Source organism: Microtus ochrogaster, chromosome 7, assembly GCF_000317375.1.
Source record: "Microtus ochrogaster isolate Prairie Vole_2 chromosome 7, MicOch1.0, whole genome shotgun sequence".
In the NCBI taxonomy this organism is placed as follows: domain Eukaryota; kingdom Metazoa; phylum Chordata; class Mammalia; order Rodentia; family Cricetidae; genus Microtus; species Microtus ochrogaster.
This window is the reverse complement of record NC_022014.1, coordinates 78145353-78166984: the sequence shown is the minus strand read 5'-3', so window position 1 is coordinate 78166984 and position 21632 is coordinate 78145353. Positions and strand designations below refer to the sequence as shown.

At 52.0% G+C, this 21632-nt stretch overlaps 2 protein-coding genes across 4 annotated transcripts in view; both read right to left on the bottom strand.

Annotated features, from left to right (window-relative positions):
- The window catches only part of Slc9a3r1 (SLC9A3 regulator 1), a 17645-nt gene extending 16703 nt beyond the window's left edge, over positions 1-942 (bottom strand). The window contains exon 1 of the mRNA XM_005350696.2: positions 334-942. Within this exon, the coding sequence (XP_005350753.1) occupies positions 334-756 (423 nt within the window). The 5' untranslated portion in view covers positions 757-942. The remainder of the gene's footprint in view (positions 1-333) is intronic.
- A 576-nt stretch (positions 943-1518) lies between these two features.
- The window catches only part of Rab37 (RAB37, member RAS oncogene family), a 68933-nt gene continuing 48819 nt past the window's right edge, over positions 1519-21632 (bottom strand). The window contains exons 1-9 of one of the 3 annotated variants that reach the window (XM_005350692.3): positions 10217-10355; positions 7482-7592; positions 6321-6362; positions 5772-5838; positions 5638-5690; positions 4599-4664; positions 3978-4034; positions 3824-3900; positions 1519-3670 (exon numbers count right to left, since the gene is read on the bottom strand). In XM_005350692.3, the coding sequence (XP_005350749.1) occupies positions 3565-3670; positions 3824-3900; positions 3978-4034; positions 4599-4664; positions 5638-5690; positions 5772-5838; positions 6321-6362; positions 7482-7592; positions 10217-10309 (672 nt within the window). In that variant the 5' untranslated portion in view covers positions 10310-10355 and the 3' untranslated portion in view covers positions 1519-3564. Of the gene's footprint in view, positions 3671-3823; positions 3901-3977; positions 4035-4598; positions 4665-5637; positions 5691-5771; positions 5839-6320; positions 6363-7481; positions 7593-10216; positions 10356-17921; positions 18033-21632 lie in introns of those variants that run through there. The other 2 variants (XM_005350693.3, XM_026780907.1) reach the window with 2 other exon arrangements.

The window sequence follows — 21632 nt, the reverse complement described above, 5'->3', positions numbered from 1 at the left end:
GAGTTAAGCTTAGCTGTAGACAAGGGCAGCCCAGGAAAAGGCTCCAGGGAGTCCAGGATGGGGGTCAGAATTCAAGTAATGGGAGCCGAGAAGGGGACTGAATTCTTTTGCGACAGCTCCCCAAAGTTCAAGGGAACCGAAAGTGCAGGCGAACACGGACAAGGCTACGGGGTCGCGGGTCGGAGTCCGAAGCCTCAGGAACAGCGATCGCTTCGGGTCAGAGGGCGGAAGCCGTTTCCTCCTCGCTGCTCGAGTTTCAGAAAGTGCTGGACGTCCGGGGCGCCCAAGTTTCTCCGGAATCCCAGTCCCATACACAGCTCAGCCCGCACTTACCCGCTCCAGGTGGCTCTTTTCGGCCTGTTCTCCAGTCTCCTGCGCGACAGTGGCGACCGGCTGCTTGGCTTCTTCGGACTTCTGGGTGCGCAGTAGGTCCTCCCGGATCGAGACGCCCAGCTTCTTGAGATGCTCGTCCGTCGCGGGGTCGACCACCAGCAGGCGCACAGAGTTGAGCGCCGCGCGGATGCGGCTCACCACCTGCTGATGCGTCTCCGTCTCCACATTCTCGCCGTTCACCTCCACCAATCGGTCCCCGGCCAGCAGCCCTGACTTCTCGGCCGGCGAGCCGGGCTCCACCAGTCGAATAAACTGGCCCACCTTGCCCTTCTCCCCGTGCAGGTGGAAGCCGTAGCCGTTCGGTCCCTTCTCCAGGCAGCAGAGCCGGGGTAGAGGCTCCCCGGCTGCCGCGATCACGCTCATCTTGCCCTGCGAACGCTCAGCGCGGTTCCTGTCGAAGGCCGGGGACGCACGGCCTTTCTTCCCGCTCCGCGGAGCTCGAGTCGGGAGCTGAGCACCTCACTGGGGACAGTGAGCAGGTGTCCCAGGAACCGCGGTAGCGAACGCACAGGAAGGGAGGGAGCCAATCCCCGCCCTGCGCGGTGTCTGAGCGTTCCAGAGCCCGCCCCAGCTCCTAAAGCAGGGGGCGGGGCTGTGCCGTGGGTGTGAATCACCGTGGCCCAATCAGAAGCCATTAACTCGAGCTATTGGGCGGGGTGAACAAATCTGGCCAATCAGAACGGCGGGGTGTGGCTTGCACTCGGCGCGGCTCCCCGCAGCGGGAGAAGAAAAGAGAGCCCAGGAAGTGGAAGTGTTTGTTACCAAGTGCGGAGTTGGGTCGATGGGGCGGGGCCGGGGCCAGGGCCGGGGCCGGATTCCAGGTACTGAGCCCAGGGGCCTCGCGGGCTGCGCTCTGGTTTCCACGCCGTGGAGGCGGATTTAGAAGAGTCAGTCTCGGGGTAAAGGATCCTCAATGCTTTAACCGCCGTCAACCAAAGCCTGTTGCACAGCTTGGCTCGAAGTGGGGGGAAGGAGGGGAGCAACAGTTGTCGGGGAAACCATCCCACACACCCCCACTCACTCCTCCCCCTCCCCGACGCCCGTTTAAGAACGGGACGGATGTCTTCTGTAACACAGTAACACTGTAACAGGGTAACTGTAACAAAATAACTCTGGAGCGGGGTTGTTTAAGTAACAAAGTTTCTACTTGTGGAGTCACGCCGCTATCCCAGGACTAGGCGTACAGAGAAGGTTTGGGCTCTGACCCCTTCGAGGAACGCATAGGGCGGGGCAGATAGACCAAGGATTCGTACAGCCCACCTGGAAGACAGGCCGGCCTGAGGGTAGATCAATAAATAATGAATAAAAGGCTTGGTTTTGGCAGCAGCCTTTGGCTAGGGAGAGAGGGCGGGGCGAGAGACAGCTAGGTAGTCAATCTCAGGAGTCACTCTAGTGGGAATGGAGGCCTGGCTTTTTTCAACAGAGAAAGAAAATGACTTGGACTGTGAGATAAGCGGTCCAGTTCCCTCTGGCCTGCAGAGGCTCTGGTCTGGGGGAGGGCAGTCAGTTAAGGGTGAGGTGAGCCTCTGAGGACCCTGAAGAATGAGGCTAGAATGATTTGGGCACTGGGTAACAATTTCCCACAACATACCAAGCAACAACCTCTCCCAACATGATCCCTCTTTCCTCTGGGAACAAACAGGAAAAACATTAGGGTATACTTTCCAAAATACTGCAATTTAATTCTGAAAAACACAAATGCCGGAGACCCAGAGCTATGGGGACTGGAGTTCCTGTAACCTGCTAAGAGTCCCAGAAGAGACAAGGCAAGCCCAGGCTCCTCCTTGATCTGCCCATGAGAGGTCCCAGAGGGCTTCCTTATCAACCCAAGTTTAGAGTGCTGACTCTGCTAGAAGGGCAAGATTTCTGCCTTGAAAGTAAATGCAGTAACCTCAGAAATGTGCAATGTACACTTTATAGGAGTCCCAGTCACTGCCCAGCCTACAGAGCTGCAGTAAAGGTGCCTGTGGGTCATGGATCTGCACACCTCCCACTTCCTAAGGGTAGGGTCAGGCCTTTGGGAGACATATGGCCTCAGGCCTATAGGACCTCCTTACTGCCCTTCTCCATACCAAAAGCTTGACCAAACTCCCCCCCCACACACACACATAGTACATTGGTTCACCCGGAAGTGGACAGCTTCCCACCCTTTAGCCTGATTTAGTAGAAGTGGAGATAAAACAGTTTTGGCCCTAGTATTGGTCTGAAGTTAAAGGAAAGAGCAGGGAGGAGACAGAGAGCTGGGACTTAATGAGAAAAATTGGACGGTGGGGTTGTTCAGTTCTGCCTCCCACCCATTCTAGGAGCCAGCGAATTCTTTATCTGGCTCTTACCTCTGCCTTAAATAGCTGTGGTGCTGTCCACCTTGTCACAGGACTGGGAAGGAAGGAAAGCTTTTTCCTGGCTCTGACCTCTGACATCTAGGAACCCAGGCAGAAAGCTGATGAGAGAGATTCCCATGGGATGGTGGGGTGTCCCCTGGGATGTAAGGTCCAGAGGATAGAATGTGATGTTTTCAGGTACCCCACTGTGCTTGTGTGCTAGAGAAAAAGGGGCATGCTTCCAGAAGGAGGGTGAGGAGGGCCAGAGGTAGCTGAGCAGAGGCCAGCCACATAACTGCTATTCTTCTTACAGCCCCTCCCCCCATCTCCACTTTTGTCTTTTCTAAGGCATTGGGCTAGCTCCCAGCACTAAGGCCTTTCCTATTGGGAAAGGCTGTCCCCTGGGGAGCTGGAGGAAGAGAAGTCTCCCTAGCCTCCCTAGTGAGGATGGTAACAGGGTCACAACCAGTTCCTACACCTTAGCAGTACTTCGGTGTCCTCTGGTCCCATGCTGGTGTAGTAACACCCATGCTAGGAGGGGGGTCCAGTCTTTTAGAACCCAGTCCAAAAAGGCAGAAGGACCACCAAGTCTCTACCTATTTTGTCTTTTGGGGGGTAGGGTGGCACACTGGTGCCCTTTTTGGTATTAGTTTATATATATTAAAATAAAATACGAGTATTTTAACCTTCCCATGACACAGGGAAGCTAGAGAAACGAGGGTGGCAGCTACCTCCCTGGCCAGGGCTGCCCACTGAACCCCAAGCTCTCTCCTAGTTGGCTTGGCAGTTATAACTGCATTCCCAAGGGTCTCTGGGCCTCCTCTTAGTCCCTTAGAGTCTGCTGTTAGAGTCACACAAAGGAGCAGCAGCTGGGGCGCTTCTTCTGAGACTCCACGTAGTCTCGGATCTGGAAGCTGGGCTCATCAGGCTGCCTGCCCGCCCGATATTTCAGTTCCCTAGAACAGGAAGAATGATGTGCTAAGCTGGGAATGTAGAGCCAGGCATTCCCTAACAACCCCCCTCCCCACCCTACTGGCTTCCCAGATTGCCTCCACCCCAACCCAGGGTCCCTCGCCCCCCCCCCCCCCACTGCCCCACTCAGCTCTCACTTGGCAATGGCCAAAAAGGCCAGCTCCACATTCATGCCAGTCTTGGCACTGGTCTCCATGAAGGGAACACCATACTCCTGCCGGGGAGAGAGTGTTCTCAGGGCCTGCTATGGCCTCCCTCACCATTCCCCCAACCCCATTGGCAGTCACTTACCCTGGCTAGTGTCTCTCCATCCTCAGAACGGATCACCCTTTCGCTGCTTACATCCGCCTGTCAAGCCCATGTGGGTCAGTCAATCAACTCCGGGGAAAGGAAGCCTTGACCCCAGGAAGCCCATCTTTTGCCCCAGGAGCAAGCACTGCCCGCCCTCTTCTGGTAGCCTGAGGGACTGCAGGCAGGTGTGATTGGCCTGGGGCCAGGATTTCTGCTTCACCGTTGCTCAGGCTGTGTCCCCCACTGCACGCCCTGAGCACTTGGGGGAGGTGTGTGATACTAGCAAAGGGTGTGGTGACCCAGCGTCATCGGGTGACAGCAGCTGAGTTAAACATTTTGTACTTAACCCCTGACCTTTGACCTGTCCATAATGATCTAGCGACGACTGGCAGTTGAGTCACCTGGCAGCTCACTGGCAGCAGTTGAGGCTGTTGGTGGAAGGGGCTACTAGCGAAACTTTGGGGTGGGACAGGCAGATGTCACGAGACATGTCTGACTCCCACACTGGAGGGGTCCCCTGCTAGATGGGTTTAGGTGGCTGTGGGCTGGGTGGGGGTGGGGCTGAAGCAGCAGCGGGAGAAGAGGGTCAGAGTGCATTGGCTCTGCCGCAGAGCCACTCACCTTGTTGCCTAGCAGCATGATCACCACATCTCTCTGGGCATACTCGTGAATCTCGGTGAGCCAGGCCTGTGGGAGAAGGGAAGCTGAGCCGAGCCAAGGACCGGGGGATTCTTCTCCTAGAGGGCTCTGTTGGGAGTCTCAAACCAAAAAAGGGGTCAGTAATCAAAGGCAATGGGATCGGCCAGGTGTGGCAACAGAGGCTTCTCCTTCCTGCACAGAGGCAGGGCACAGAGTTGGAGGCCAGCCTGAGCCATGTACCTAGACCCTGCCTCAAAACGAAACAACCCAACAACAGCAACAAACAGGAACTGGAGGGGTGGGGGGTGGAGATGGCTGAGCTCGGCTGGGGATGTTATACAGTAGAGAAATACTTGTCTTTAATATACAAGGCCCTGGGTTTTATTTTCATATTGTCTTTCTGACCAAAAAGTACTGAGCTCGATTAGTGATGTCTGCCCTGAGGATAGGCTTGGAAGTGGCAGTACCATGCAGTTTCTGTCCTTTCATAGCTGTCTGTCTAAGCCCCTCCGTTTGCTTTTTGGTAACCAGCCCTCAAGGTCTAGAAGCACATAAAACCTCTCTCCAGTGTTGTGCCCAGAGTCACACTTGTATTTGCTGGCTATGGCCTCTGTTCTCCAGTGGTTCGGCTGTGAGGACATAGCCACTCTGTCTTCTTGAGTTGCAACTTGGCCTGGATGCATGTGGAGTTTTCTGCTTGGGTTTTCCCCTGGGTCCATGTGGAGAATTGTCCAGGGAGGGTGGAGCTGGGACTGTTCTGAACACTTTGATATAAAACACACTCATGAACACAGGCAGGGCTATACCGTCAACATAGGGCACATCAGCCTGCTTGGTTCCATGCCTACACGGCAATGAAATGCCCAGTCACCACTGAGTGTTTTTCAAGGGTGACAGGTTCTATGCTTTAGCTGTTTTGACAGAATTGAAGCACTCTGGTCCTGCAGAGGCCCTATTCTGGCTGCTCACGACAGGCAGGGTTGTTGGGGTGGGGGAAGGGCCTTGGGAGGGGAGGACCTACCCTGATGTTGTCAAAAGAAGATTTGTTGGTGATGTCATACAACAGGAGCAAGGCTGGAGGGGGACAGATAGAGGAGATCAGGGCATCAGCAGAAGGGCCGCAGAGCGGGGACAGGACAGAGGACCAAGTCTTACCCTGAGCATCTCGGTAATACGCGTGGGTCACACTGCGGAAGCGTTCCTGTCCTGCCGTGTCCCAGATCTAGGAAGACAGAGAGGTGGGAAGGAGCAGGGCTAGCTGCTGACTGGAGGACTTCTGCTGTGGTGTGAGAGGTGTCTGTGTGGGTGGGTGGAGGTGGGGGGAAGGCTGTTTCTTTCTGTGGGATCCCACAGGCCCCCTTGCATCTAATGACATCAGTGGTGTTTCTTGGGTCTTACACCCTCTACCTTCTCCAGTCCAGAGGTTGGGGTGCTTAGAGCAGTAGAGACTCGGAAAATGGGGGGGGGGCAGGGGGGGAGGGCAACAAGGGAGGCTAAGCCTAGTTGAGGGCATTTTGAGTTGCCTTTGATAGGAGAAAGGGTGCCTGGGAACTGCTTTTTCTACAGATATCAAACAAAGAAAAGCAGTTTCCTCTCATGGGCCCCACAGGAAGTTACCCCAGACTGAGGGCAGGGCTGTAGGCCTGTGGTTCAGGTTGAGAAGCAAAGTGCAAGCCCCTCCCCCCTCCCAGGCACTGCTCTCACCTGAAGCTTCACCCTGGCGCCATCCACTGTCACCACCTTGTTCTGAAAGAGAAAAGGGCAGAGGGTGGGGAGGGGATGTTGGCTGGCCCCCAAGGTCTGTCAACACCCTGTACTGGTCTCGCTCCAGGCCTGTAGGCGGTGTGGTGAGCCTGAGACATCTTCAGGCAGATCACCCAGGTAGAGCAGCGGGGACAAGATTCCTCCGTTCCTTGTTCTCATAACTCAGTCGAGCAAGGGGAACCTTCAAACCTGCCTAGTTCGCTGTGAGCCACCATGGGGTTGCTGGGACTCAGGACCTCTGGAAGAGCGCCCAGGTGTTCTTAACCGCTGGCTGAGCCATCTCCCCGCCCGGCCCGTGCCTAGATCTTTGTTGAACTCAGCAGGCAGCAAAGGAAGTGTGTGGGAGGATGTGACCCTTCTCCACTTCAGTCCCTGTCTCCCAGAGTTCACCTTTAGAGATGAGACACCCGTTTATACCCTGAGGCCTTCAGAGCCTTGTTCTGCAAGATGTCTTTCCTCCAGTTACCCATAATCCTTTCTGTGTAGCCTCAGCACTCCATCCACTGGGAGAGGCACAAAGCTTCCGCAGGCCTGCCTGCTGGGGTTAGACCCTAGCCCTCTGGGATTCATAGGTGTACAGTACCAGTGGTCCTGCTTGTACGCTGATAGGCTGATAGATAGAGACCTTAGAGTCATGCTTGCACGCTGATAGGCTGATAGATAGAGACCTTAGAGTCATGCTTGTACGCTGATAGGCTGATAGATAGAGACCTTAGAGTCATGCTTGCACGCTGATAGGCTGATAGATAGAGACCTTAGAGTCATCAGGAGGACCCAGCCCTTCAGCTTCCTGGTAATTGCTTCTTGAAAACTGACCTTGACAGGGGCCCAACTCAGATGACTATGAGCCAGGGGTTCTCAGGACTTAGACCATGAAATGAGACTACCTTTTCAGGGACGCTATCCAAGAGCAGAGAATAAGGTGAACAAGACGCCAACCCTACCCAGACTCCTTTGACCTGGCGCCTCTGTGGTCCTGGCGGGAGTACCTCTGAGGTCTCCCAGGCAGTAAGCCCCTGGTGCCCTCAGGAGTCAAAGACAAGGAGAGGGCACCCTTCTTGAACCTGAGCTTGCTGCAGAAGGAGCCTGCAGCCACCTCACCCTGAAGTCTATGCCGACGGTGGCTATGAAGGTTCCGGACAGGAAGGCCCCGTCTTTGAATTGGATCAGGAAACAGGTTTTGCCGACGCCCGAGTCTCCCAGAAGCATCACCTAGGAGATGGGGGCAGAGGCAGTTAACGGCGGCTGGGGAGGAGAAGGGGTCTTCTGGGATTCCAGAGAAGAATGTCCCAGAGAAGGACGTCAGCAGGACAGAGGAGTGTGTGCTTCCGGTGATCCTGCCCCTACTCTTGCCCTGCTTCTCTCCTCCATTCCCCTTGCCTCAGCCCCCCAGCTTCTCCCTCTGAGCCTCTTGTACTAGCCAGTATCCTTGCCTCAGCCTCCCAGCTTCTCCCTCTGAGCCTCTTGTACTAGCCAGTGTCCTCAAAGCCAAGCCGAGACCTCCGAACATGCTTCCAGATCCCATTACGTTGGCCTATGCCTTGGGCATACATTTGCCCATTGCTGAGCAGTGCAGACCTTGCCCTTCTGAGTGTGCACGTAGGTGCACACAGGCAGGTGGGGCTCCTGCACAGGAAAAGGTCCTCTCCCCCAGGAGCCTAGCAAGACTTGATGGATGGGTAGGGTATCCCGGTGCCTTCATCCCAGCATTTGAGAGGCAGAGGTGGGCAGATATCTGAGTTCTAGGCCAGTGAGTTTGAGGGCTAGCCAAGGCTAAATAGTGAGACCCTGTCTGGGGGAATCTCTTTAATCTCTTTGCTCAGCCATCTTGGATGGAAGTGTAGACTCAAAGCCGGAATCTTCCCAATTGCCTGGTTAGACTGTCAATAAAGGGAGAATTACTGGGCTCTTTGAACTTGATGGTGGAACCAAAAAGCTTTCCTTCTACAGATACAAGGCTGTGGGGTCTAATAGTTGACTTTGGTGGAAGGATGTGGGGGTGGGCCTGAGCGGAAAGGATTCTTATACTATTAAAAGCTTACTGTGTGCATTTGGGGAAATTCCTTAATTTTTTTTTTCCTTCTGCAGTTTGCCCGTCCTAATAGGTGGGACGTGGAAGGCACATTCCTTTTTTTTTTTTCTTTTTTTTTTTTTCAAGACAGGGTTTCTCTGTAGCTTTGGAGCCTGTCCTGGACTAGCTCTTGTAGACCAGGCTGGTCTCGAACTCACAGAGATCCGCCTGCCTCTGCCTCCTGAGTGCTGGGATTAAAGGCGTGCGCCACCACCGCCTGGCAGGCACATTCCTTTGAGGCCTTGCTAGACTTTGTCAATGTCTAGGGTCAACAAAGTTGATGTGAACCACTCAGGACTCAGAGAAGAGTGGCCCTGGCATGGGTAATGCATGCCAGAGACCCAAGAACTCCTACACCTTCAGATTCAGGACTAGGTCAAGCCTTGGCAGGGTGGGGGTTAGCTACTTTGCTGGCCAGGCACTCCGATGGCTCCGGGGGCCCCAACCCCAGAGAGGAGAGGGGGCTAACACTGGTACCTGTTTACTTTACAGATCACAGCTGCCTTGAGCAAACCATGCAGCCAGTCCACCCAGCCAGTCAAATCCACCAAACACAAACAGCTGCTCAGCCTTGCCACCTCTTAGGTAAACAGCTCAGCAGGCCCGCCTGGCAAGGAGGTCAGAAGATCCCCTCCCTCATCAGCCTGGGGGCTGGCCATCAGCAGCTCCCCCTCCCCTGAAGACGCAGGGCCCCATTTCCTGCCACAAGCCCACACAGGACGCCTATCTCAACGGCTCTGGGTGGGCAGGCTGGCAGACTGGCTTCCCCTGAAACCCTGGGGGTGGGGACCTGAGGCTCCTAGTGAGAGTGAGACCTGGGGATGGGGAGGCATCGAGACGCTGAAAGAGGCTTGTGTCCTTCAAGAGCAGGCGGCAGCTCCACTTAGCACAACTCTCACTTAGTTCTAACCTACTGCAGAGGAAGAGCGCAAGCTGCCGCCGGGGCTGGCTCAGCATCTCCTTTTAGGGTTTCTTGTACTTGCTTACTCCAAGGACACAGAGGAGCGAGCGAGGTGGGGGCAGGCTAGTGTCCATGCTTTTCCCACCAGCATTTGTACAGGACATTCCCGCAGAAGGTGCACCCCAGAGAACTGCCTTTAGAGCCATCAGAGGAGGGAGGGTGGGCCACTGTCACTAACTGTTGTGCCTTTCTCAGCTTCTAAGTATTGCCAAGTGGACATCGTGTGGGCTGGCTACACACAGCGTAGGGGGTAGGGAAGATGCTACCATACTGTTGGGAAGAGGCTGGTCTGGAGGCAGTGGGGAAGGAAAGGGTGGCATTTGCTGCTGAGTGGGGCGGGGAAGAGACAGAAATCTTTAATAAATAAATAAATTTAAAAAAATAATAAAAAAAGGAAAATGGGTGACAGGTGTCACTCTTTGAGGCTTAGCTCAAAAAGGGCATTAACCTTGAGATGCCTCCGCAGGCATCTGCGTCTTTCAAGGAGTCCCCATTTCCTAGCACTTCCAAAGTGTGACAGAAAAGAACTGGGTGGTTGTCCACAGGGTGAGGAGTCTAAGTCTTTCTGCTCTGTCTTGCCCCACGCCCTCCGAGGTCAGCCTAGATCTCCAGAGACCGAGATGGGCTCAGGGGTTATGCTCTAGACCCAGACCCAGCTGACCCGGGACGATTGAGCTCAATCTAGACACTTCTGGAGAGGGGAGTAGACAGGGAAGGACGGGGTCCTATGGCAAAGGACACCAGAAGGGGTATCCCTCAGGCCCGACCTGGGGGTCCCCAGCACTGGGCGCAACGCCCACCCACCTTGCCCGTGAGATCGTAGTTCGGACTGCAGGGTGGGGAGCGCTCGGGGGCTTCTCCATCCCTGGTGGTAGCAGCTCCGGGCGTGCCAGTCATGTCCCCGGACAGTCAGAGGTGAGCCGGGCTCGCTGCGAGCGACGGAGAGCGCGGAACCGCCCTGGCACTAAGCTCCGCCCACTCCTTCCTCCCCTTCCACCAACCGGTTCGGACCCTGATAGGCTCCTCCCTCCGTCCCGCCACCCCTCGACGACGCCAGCTAGGGTGTCCAGGACTTGCAGAATGCGTGCCCGAGGGACTGGTGGGTCTCCTGAGAGACATTAGCCTAGTTTAGTGCTCTTAACAGCAGCGAAAGAGTCCAGGTACAGGACAAGTCCCTAAAGTCACAGCGGCGAGGTTAGGTTGCCATCGAGGCAGCTGACCCGGGAGATCCAGCTAGCTGCGGAAGGTGTGGCGCCTGGTTTCCTGCTGTGGTGTGTAGCATGACCAGCAGGGGGCGGCCGAGCTCCAGCCAGCTGCCGATCCCGAGCTCACTTACCTGCGAGAAGGAGGCTGGGACCGCTCTTGAGCAGTGTTTGACCGCGAGCTGCTGAGGCTAGCATCTAAACAGTTCCTTTTTTTTTTTTTGCTTGTTTGTCTTGTTTTGTTTTGTTTTTCGAGGCAGGGTTTCTCTGTGTAACAGCCCGGGCTGTCCTGGAACTCACTCTGTAGACCAAGCTGGCCTTGAACTCACAGACATCCGCCTGCCTCTGCCTCCCGAGTGCTGGAATAGCAGTTCAGTTTTTGCTGATGGACACCAGATCTAGCTCATCTGAGTCTACTTTTGTTCATCGACATGCAACTTTGGAGCGCATTGGCGCTGTGTCATCTGGGGGAACTCCTGGGTGCACACTGGCACTGTGCCATCTGGGGAGCAGCTTCTGGGTGCGCATTGGCACTGTGCCATCATCATCCGGGGAACTCCTGGGTGGTGCTAACACTTCGAGCCCTTTATGGTGCATCCTCTCTCACTTCTCCCTGATTTGCTGGGAGAAATGAGTCCCAAGTCCCTAATGCCCCACCGTGGGAACACTCTCAAAGGTGGACTTTTGCAGCCCTTCTTTCCAAGGGGGCAAGGTAGGGCCAGCCTTATTCAGGTGAGACCCAACCCTGGCCATCAAGTGGGTGCCACATGAACTTGGGGGTTGTTTGGTGCACTTTCCAGCACAGTCCAGGAGCCCTGCAGCTCCAGATGACACAGGATATGGAGAATCTGGGATTGCCCAGACCAGAGCTCAGGGGCCTGTGGGTCAATCATCCTCATCCCAATGTTGTATACAAGAAAACTGGACGAGGGACTGGGTGAGGAGTATAGGAAGTAGACCCCTAAACTTTTCAGGTGAGGAGAGTGAGGGACAAGGTCAATGCTTGTTTTTTGGGGTGACTATAGACCCGGGCACTGGCTGTGGACATCAGCAGGAACGATTTCATGGAAGCTGATAAAAGAGCCCGGAGTGTGGATGGAGGTGACCTTGTCGAGGTGAGAGTTGGAGAGGGAAACTGGCTTGCCCCTTGCTCACCTTCCCCAGGAAACTAATGTTATAGGTGACGTTGTGTCCCCCAGGAGATAAGCTCTTGCCTCAGGTACTGGTACCCAGAATGTGCCAAGAACGTTAGAGGGTCATACTGGAATAGGGGCCCTGTGCTGGTTAGTATCCATCATCAACTTGGCAGGCCCTAGAATCACTTGGGAGATGGATCTTTGGGCATCCCTGTGAAGGATTTATCTTGATTAGGTCAACTAATCAATGGATGGGAAGACCCAGCCAAGAGGAGGGTGGCCTAAGAGAGAGGAAGCCAGGTGAGTCCAAACACGCACTGCTTTCTGCTGCTTGTCTGTGGCTGCAATGTTACCAGCTGCCTCCTCAAGTCCTGCTGGGCTTCCCCTCCATGATGGAATATAACCCGACTTTTATATATATATATATATATATTATACAATGTACATTATATATTTCTTTCATATATGTGTGTTTGTTTATATTTAAATATATTTTATTTATTTTATGTATGAGTGCTGTATCTGCATGTAAACCTGCCTGCCAGAAGAGGGCATCAGATCCCATTATAGATGGCTGTGAGCTGCGGTGTGGTTGCAGGGAATTGAACTCAGGACCTCCGGAAGAGCTGCCAATGCTCTTAACTGCTGAGCCATCTCTCCAACCCTCAGACTTCCTTTCTTAATAAATGACTGCAGCGTATTTTAACACAGCGACAGGCTAGGCTCTGAGACAAGCCCCTAAGTCAATATGACCGGTGTTATGAGAAAGTCTGAGAGCGGATGGGGAAAGACAGTGGTGAAGACAGAAACATGAAGAGTGCCCGGGGCTAACAAAAGCTGGGAAGCAGTAGGGAGAATTCTAACATGAGCCTCCTGACACCTTGGTTTGGGACTTCGGTTTGCGTCATTGGCTCCGTATTATTTTGGGAGGAGGTAGAAGCTCCAGGAGTTGGGGCTCAGCTGGAGGAAGTAGGTCATGGGTTACACTCTTTTTAGCAGGGTAGATTTGGCACGGAGCACACCGGGTATCTCAAAAGATGGCAGAGATAAAAGCATTTGTACAGAGAACTGGGGAGAGTGCAGTTCTTTTTCTAGGCAATGCTTGTTGGGACCTCTGGGTTATGGTCCCTGGGCTGCAGCACACAGGTAGTGAAGTATGCATAAATCATGCATTGTCCCCGGGATATGTGTTCAAGGGCAGTCCTAAGGAAGTCAGAAGCAGGAAGGGCTGTGTAGAATGGAGCTGTGTAGAAAAGGGGCTCACTAAAAGGCAGGGAGGGGCTCATTAGATGTGGCCTTCAGGAGAGGGAATGATCTAGAACACAACACTCAGGCTTTCCAGCCTCTGCTCTGGTACTGTGTACATGCCCTGCCGCCTGGGTCTCTCCCATAGCGGCTCACACTTCACATCACACCACGGCCACTCTCTGTTACCCTGACATCCCTCAAATGCACAGCTCACATCATCCCCTAACATACAACCTTCCTATCACAAACACACACTGCATGTCACAGACCATGTGACATCATAGCACAAGCGTACAACATCTTGCTCGGCTCGCAGACACACCTCACCTCACTCTAAGCAGTTGTGTGTCTGTCACCGCAGTCACACCTGGCTTTACACGAAGAACACATAGGACACATCAACGCTCACGTGTCCTCAAACTGACCACACCCCTCTTGTTGTGTGGTGCTGGCTTGAAAGAAAATGGTCCCCAAAGGGAGTTGTGGGGTCACTATTAGGAGGTGTGGCCTTGTTGGAGGAAATGTGTCATTGTGGAGGCATGCTTTGAGGTCTCATAGGTGCTTAAGACACACTCAGTGAGACAGTTTGCTTCCAGTTGCTTTTGGATCAAGGTGTAGATTTCTCTATGCCTGCATGCGTGATGCCATGATCCATGCAATGATGATAATGGACTGAACCTCTGAAGCTGTAAACTGCTTCTTCAATGAAATGTTTTCTTTTATAAGAGTTGCTGTGGTCATGGTGTCTCTTCACAGCAATAGATACCCTAAGATACCTTACCAGATGCCCACATCACCCTCAAGCACCCCAGTTGTGAAACGCACGGACACACTGTATTACCCTCCAATCAGAAGCCCTATTGTGTTACAGGTCACAGCTCACGCACTCACGCAGCCTTCCTGCTAGAGGCTGGGCCAATGACACAGCCACCTTCCTCTGTTTGGAGGAACAGTAGGGTTCCTCCCAGACATGCCGGTGGACCGAAGAGAACCCCAGGGCTGTCGACCACATAGCACAGTGACTGTAGGGTCCAGATGTGAGGGGAGACTAGGGTAGAGGCTGGGGTAACAGGGTTGATATTTGGGTTTTGCAAACCGTGGCACATAGATCACCCTCAACACAGCTCCCAGGTCGTATCAAAAATGCAGACTCTGTTTCCCTATCCTGATCCTACCCAAACAGCCTCTGCAGGTTTTTACACACACCAAATGAGTGTTGAGAACTATCAACCTCAGTGGTGTGCTACTTTGACCAGACAACGAAGGCGATTTAACAGGCCATAGTGAGATGATGGGAGAGAGACAGAGGAAGGTTGTGGAGATAAAATTCACAACGTTGTTTAGGTAAAACTGGGGAGAATAAAGACAAGATGTCACAAGGAAGATCTGGCTGCTATGGGGCAGGGGTTGATTGGAAAGGTTAATGTTTTACGGTTTGAATATGAAATATCCTTGTATAAGTTTCTTTTTAGAGAATGCCTGGTCCCCAGCCAGTGGCGTTATTTTGGGAGATGGTAGAGTTTTTAAGAGTTGGGTCCTAGCTGGAGAAAGTAGGTCCCAGGTTTATACTTTAAAGTTATACTTGATCTCTCTCAGATGAGTAGCTCTGATGTTCTGTCTCATTGTGAGCCCAGAATCAACAGAGCCAAGGACCACGAAAAGAAGCTATGGTATTGTGAGCTCAAACAGACCTTTCCTGGAGTTGTTTGTGGCAGCTTTTTACAACTAAAGTGATAAAAAAAAAAAGGTCTAATGCATTAAATTAGTACCAGGAGTGGGAGTCTTTGCCTTTGGAACTGGTTTGCAGGGGGACTTTGGAAGAGTTTGGACATGTGGGATAGAAAAGGCCCCAGAGTACTATAAACTGACCTCAATAGGTGATTGGGATGGGTACTTTAAAGGCCAAAATGATTATTATAAAAATGTGAACAATAGTGTTCAACAGGTTTCAGATGGGAATGAGGATTTTTTTTTGCGGGGGAAGAGTGGGTTGGACTATGAGCCATTCATGTTACAATCATGCTAAGAACTTTTTAACATTTTACCTGGGTCCTCAGACTTAGTAGAGGGCTGAGTTTAAAAGTAGGAGGCAAATTAACCCAGTGGTGGAAGTCTTAAGGCCCTTCAGCATTTAGGCTGTGGCGTAGCTATCACCAGCTGCCTGTAGCCAGGTTTATAGTGAGGCTCAAGAGCAAAAAGCTGAAGAGAAAGTCTTAAAAATTCTGCAGTTTGGTTATAAAAGCCTATGAAAAACAGGGGCTAGCAAAGGTAGGGCTCCCAAAGAGACTGGTACCATTTAAAAGAAGTCTAGAGTTTTATATCAGAACACTAGAAAAGACGGAGTATCTGACTAACGCCACCATGAATCCTGTTGATGTCAGCACTGCAGTAAAACCAGCAGCAGGACTCTGCAGCCAGCCCAAGAGGGCTTGTGATAGGGAATTTGGGGGATACCAGGATTTGAGAGGCGTCAGCTCTATCCCTGAAAGGTCAAAGACCTGGAATTTTCTCAGTGAAGGTAATCCCATTCTGTGTGCCCTTCCCTCCCTTATAACCACCCTGCATCCAGCCTTCTGAGCAGGGCCACCCTGCATCCAGCCTTCTGAGCAGGGCCACCCTGCATCCAGCCTTCTGAGCAGGGCCACCCTGCATCCAGCCTTCTGAGCAGGGCCGGCAAGAGCTTGGTGGCCTCTTCTGCTTCAGTTATCATTACTCTGGAATCCAAGCCCAGGCCCAAGGCATTTGCAAATTATTCTATATGCTTAAAAAAACCTCTCAGTTGTAACTTGAGATGGCTCAGTGGTTAAAAGCTCTGTCAGCTCTTTCAGAAGACCTGGGTTTGATTCACAGAACTCACTTGGCAGCCCACAGCTGTCCAGGGAATCCTTCTTCTGGTCTCATGGGCACCAGGCATAAAACAGCCATGCACATAAAATAATAATAATAATTAAAAACATCACACTGAGTGGTAGGTCAGTAATCAAGGATTTTATAACCAGTGTCTCTAGGGACCAGTATTTGAAGGACACCCAACGTCCTTCAGCGTCCTTGCCTAGCAGGATGTGGGAGAGTAGCTGCTGTGTGAAGATCCTGCTATTTTGGGCAGGGGGCTGGACCAGGAGGGGGTGGACAGTTCCTGGCACTAAACAGAACATTAGTAAGGGGAATAGGTATTGTCACAATCGAGCTGTGGCCGGACTCCATCACACTTCCTCTGTGTGGTTTCTGTCACATGGGGTTCATGTCGGTTCATGTCACATGTGGTTATCCTGCCCGCTGTCACCAGAGGGACTTTCTCTGGATTTGGGTCTCAGCTGTGGAACACAGTTGTGCTTGTTTGTGGTTCAAGGTCCTGCCCTTGACCCAAGTGTCTCCAAACTCAGGCTTCGCTCAAGCTGCCAGTGCTGGCCTCTGCAGAGGATGTAAAAACTACCCTAAGGTCAGCAGGAGCCGTCTCCCACCCTGGCTCTGCTGCTTGGATTTCTCTCTCTGACTAAATTCTTTCTTCTTGTTCATAGATTTGCCTTAGTTTTCTTTCCAAACTAGTAGCCACACTCAGAGACGATACCTCTGTGACTTGTTTGGATGCATATTAGAATTTTCAGACCTGGGATTACCTACTCTCTCTGCTCTCCAAGTCAGGTCAAGGAGAAGTGAAAAGATGTGGGTGTGACCGCGAGGGAAGTCTGACATCCCCGGCACAGAGACATCTGCCTTCCTTCCAGACAGGGTGATCCGAAGCCTGGGGGGTTGTCTAAATAGCCTTGGCCTTAGGGGTTGCACCCCTACTTTGTTCTGCCTTCCCCTTGAGAGTGCTTGGGTGGAGGGGTTTTCAGCTCCTACAGTCACAGGCTGGGCCACTCTCCATTCCCGCTCACCTCCTGGGCAGCCACCTGCAGCTGTGTCCAGTTTGAACTCTTGCCTTCCTCCCTCTGACCTTTTGGGGAAGCCCTTTTTGGGGTCTCTTTCCCTCTCTTTTCACCAGTGTAGCATGGTATGTCCTAGTCTCAAATGTGACCTCATAGTCCCCGTGCTTTGGTTTGTCTAGAGGTTTTCTTTTTCCTTTTAAAATACTTGTATTTATTTATTATATATAGTGTTCTGTCTGCATGTATGCCTACTAGCCAGAAGAGGGCACCAGATCTCGTTACAGATGGTTGTGAGCCACCATGTTGTTGCTGGGGATTGAACTCAGAACCTCTGATAGAGGTCTTAACAGGTCAGCTCTTAACAGCTGAGCTATCTCTTTAGTCCTGTCTAGAGGTTTTCAAACCCCCACAGTGCCCAAGACATGACACCTTATCTCCCTGTCTCAGATACTAGGGTTTTGGAGACTCAGCAGCATGAGAAAGGGGCAAAGCCTTCTGGAAGGCCTTTCCAAGAATCCAAGGGGATCAGAGAGTACCTTCAGGCCTAGTCATGTAAGGGAGGTGAAGGTGTGTGGCAGAGCAGAGCTGCTAGACTGTGGAGAACTGTGGGCAAAGGAGCTGGACCCCAGTTTCTAATTAGGTACTCACTCAATCACCCAGTGCTGTGTCCCCAGAGAGACCAAGAGCTAAAAACCAGACTCAGCTCTTGCCTACTGACTCCCAACCCATGTGGCCAAGCAGGTTCACACATTCTATACCGTCATTTGTCATTTCCTGCCCTTCCAGAACCTTTGCAGCCGCTGGGTGGACCTGAGCACATATACCCAGATACCCTGTTTTGTTGGTCTGTAGGCTCAGAGTAAAACGGAGCCTCCACACCACCCAGGGCCAAAGCCCAACCCTAACCGGTCCACATCAACTTGTCTGTATCTCTGGAAATAGTCTGTTTAGTGGGATTCTTCTCACTTATTCATATAATCACCCACCTCTTTCTGGCTGGCACCCTGACACACATACAGGGGCTCCAGAGCTGGCAGAGCCGGTGAGTACTTACTGTGAACCCGATGCCCACGGTGGCTGAGAAGGAGCCAGGGATGAACTTTCCCTGGTCGAACTGAACCAGTAGAGATGTCTTCCCAACGCCACTGTCACCGACCAGGATGGTCTGAAAAGCAGCAACGGAGATGGGATGAGGGCTCCAGGTGGCTTAGTTGTGACTGCAGGAGGGGATTCTTTCTGAACACACACACATGTGTAGTACACAAACAGCACACACACACATAAAAATACAGACACATACATCTAACCAGTACACAGAGATAGACAGACAGACAGACATATATAATACACAAACACAAATATAAAATCACAGAGACAGGGCTGATGAGATGGCTCAGCAGGCAGAGATGACTGTCATCAAGCCTGATAGCAACCTGAGTTCAATCCCTGATACCTGCCTAATAGAAGGATAGACAAACTCTAGCAAGATGCCCTTTGACCTCTACACACACACTGTGGCATGTTTTTTTTTTTTTTTGGTTTTTTGGTTTTTTGAGACAGGGTTTCTCTGTGGCTTTGGAGCCTGTCCTGGAACTAGCTCTGTAGACCAGGCTGGTCTCGAACTCACAGAGATCCGCCTGCCTCTGCCTCCTGAGTGCTGGGATTAAAGGCGTGTGCCACCACCGCCCGGCTCACACTGTGGCATGTTACCCACCCTCATTTACACACACATACCCACTGCACAGACAGAGGCTCTTAGAACTAGAGGTATACACCCCATGCACACTTCTTGATTTTTTTTTTATTGAAATCACTGGAAAAGGCTCAGTGTGGCCGGGTGGTGGTGATGCACACCTTTAATCCCAGCACTCAGGAGGCTGTGGATCTCTGTGAGTTCAAGGCCAGCCTGGTCTACAGAGAGAGTTCTGGGACAGCCAGGGCTACACAGAGAAACCTTGTCTCGAAACAAACAAACAAACAAACAAACGGCACAGGGTATAGAGGAAAACTATGCCAAACCAGGTCCATGAGCGCCCGAGACAGCCATGAGAACATGCCATATGGGTTCCCTCCCATCCCCAGGCTTCTCTGACATGGTGAGCCTGCTGTTCTGCTTTGAGAACCATCATTGCTGTGTTTGCACCGGGGTCACATGGCCCATGGACAGTTATGAAGCAAAGGCAGAATATGGCAGGGACACTGTGTCTGACTTGTTCCTGGGGGACACCAGACTCTGTTAACAGGGACTTTAGCTTGAGGACCTCTGCCCTTGGAATTCTGACCTTTGTCAGAGCCTAACATTTCTCTGGCTTCCCTGGCTCCTACCTCATGGGCCATATAGGTGTTTCCCTCAATAACATTCTTCCACATCTCATTTTGGTGTCTGTTCCTCGGACAGACAACATGATGGATCTCCCACGTGTGGTAGTCCACAAAGCCCCAGGTGTGGAAAGCAAGACCAGGATACTTAGGGGGAGCCTTGGGAAGAGTCCACAGCATGCCCTGAAGCAAACCCTTGGAGAGGACAGTGCCCTAGAGAGAGGAAACAGGACAAAGGTCACTCTCCCCTGGGAGGTCAGTCTGAGAGGAAGCGGAGTGAGAACCAAGCCTGGGAACCTGGAGGAAATGTTTCAAAGGGAACCATGAAGCACATGAGAGAAGTACCCATGAGGTACGAGACTGTGCCCACCCAACTCAAAGGCAGGGATGAGAAGACAAAGGCCTTGGTTTCCAGGTCGACAATAGCCACTTTCTGAAGACAGTCGCTGGAGGTCTTAAGAGAGGCAACCTTCATCTGCGTTCATAAAGACAGAGATGCTGTCCACGCCTCAGGTTCGTGCACCCCAGTCACTTAGGGGCTCTGACTGGCATGGGACGGAATCAGTCTCAGAGGGGGTTGAACATGGCATTGCCTGTGTGATGTTGACTTTGGACCTTTCCTGACGAGGGCTCTTCATCCTCTACCTCCCAAATGAAACTCAGCTGGGCTTTCGTTTCCTCCTGGATTGAAGAGCACCGTTTAATTTCTTGTGAACAGTGGCTTAGTTAATTTGCATCTCGCATTGAACTTCCCCAGGCTTCACGATGTACTTCCTAGAGAGAATCGGCTAGAGGAGCCTGCATGCCTTGGTTCACTTCCTAGAGGACACAGAAGACACAATCCTTTCATCTCGGGTCCCCTTTTCCTTTACAGTGTGAAGAAGCCTGTGGGTCTTGCTTCTCTCACTGTGATACTTTGACCCTTGTGGACTGTGTGAGTTCTGCTCTTCAGACCCAGCGGAACTCAGGCTTAGGCCTGCTCTCAGTTGGTCTTTTTTTACCATCAACAACCTACTGATGGGGCTGGAGACTTGGATCAGTTATTAAGAGCACTTGTTACTCTTGCAGAGGATCCAGTTTGGGTTCCCAGAGCCCTTGTGGCAGTGTATAACCACCCATAACTCTAGTTCCAGAGGACCTGATCTCCATGGGCACCAGCCATGCATGTGCTGCACATATAAACCTGCAGACAGAATACTCATACACACAAACTAAAAGAAATAAACCCTCTAGAAAGAATATATTTACAGTTGTGCTGGGAGAGAGAGAGAGAGAGAGAGAGTGTGTGTGTGTGTGTGTGTGTGTGTTTAAGTGTCTCCTTAAATAGCTGTGTCCTAGAACTCATTATATAGACCAGGCTGGCCTTGGGCTTTTAGGAGTTCTCTTGGATCGGCATCCTGAGTGCTGGAATGACAGACATGTGCTGGTCCTTTTGGTTGTCAAGATTTTTTTTTTTTAAATCTGGGCAATCATAGAGCCCTCTGAGTGGTTCATGACAAGCCTCATTGACTACTTTCCCTTAAAGCCACAACCTCCTTAAACCTGTGTAAGGTTATTACACTTTATTATTTATTTGGGTGTGTGTGTATGTGTGTGTGCACACGCCTGCACACGTTATGGCACGTATGTGTGGAGGGCACAGAATAATTGACAGGCATCGCTTCCCTTCTTCCTCCAAGTGAATTCCTTCTCTCCTTCCACCATGCTGTTCCCTGGGGTTGAACTCAGGGGGTCAGGCTTGGTGGTAGACACCTTTGTCAGCTGAGTCATCTCTCTGGCCCTTATTGTCCAAAGTTCTTAGCATGATTTCTTTCTTCTAGAAAAATTAATTTTTAAATTTTCTTTAGTGGCTGAAGTTGGACCAGCAAGATGGCTCAGGGGGTAAAGTGCTTGCAACTCTGAGAAACCAAGATGATCCTTGGAAGTCATGAACAGGTGGAAAGAGAGCTGACTCTGTGCTCTGGTAGCCACATGTGTGCCTCAACACACACATGCACACACACATCATGCTCACACACACATACACACATCATGTTCACACACACATGTACACACACATCATGCTCACACACACATACACGCATACGCACGCACACACACATCATGCTCACAATCACATACTACCATTAAGTAATAAAAACAAGCTAATGAGTCCTGGTTGGACCCAAACCTCTGTGTCAACTGTCTGCACTTCCTCCCCCTCTTCTTCCTTCTTTTCGGCCTTGAGAAAGTTTCACTTGTATCTCAGGTGGCTCACGGTTCCTGATCCTGCTGTCTCCACCTCTGAGCTCTGGAGTGGCAGGTGTGCATCGCCACGCCTGGCTGGGTTGCTTTTCTAAGTCATTTTATTAATGTCTACCTTTGTGTCTCCACCGATGTGAGGTAGTTTACAGCAGACCCACCCGTACCAAAGGTGCTTAAAGGGTCGTGTCTGAGAAAGGGCACA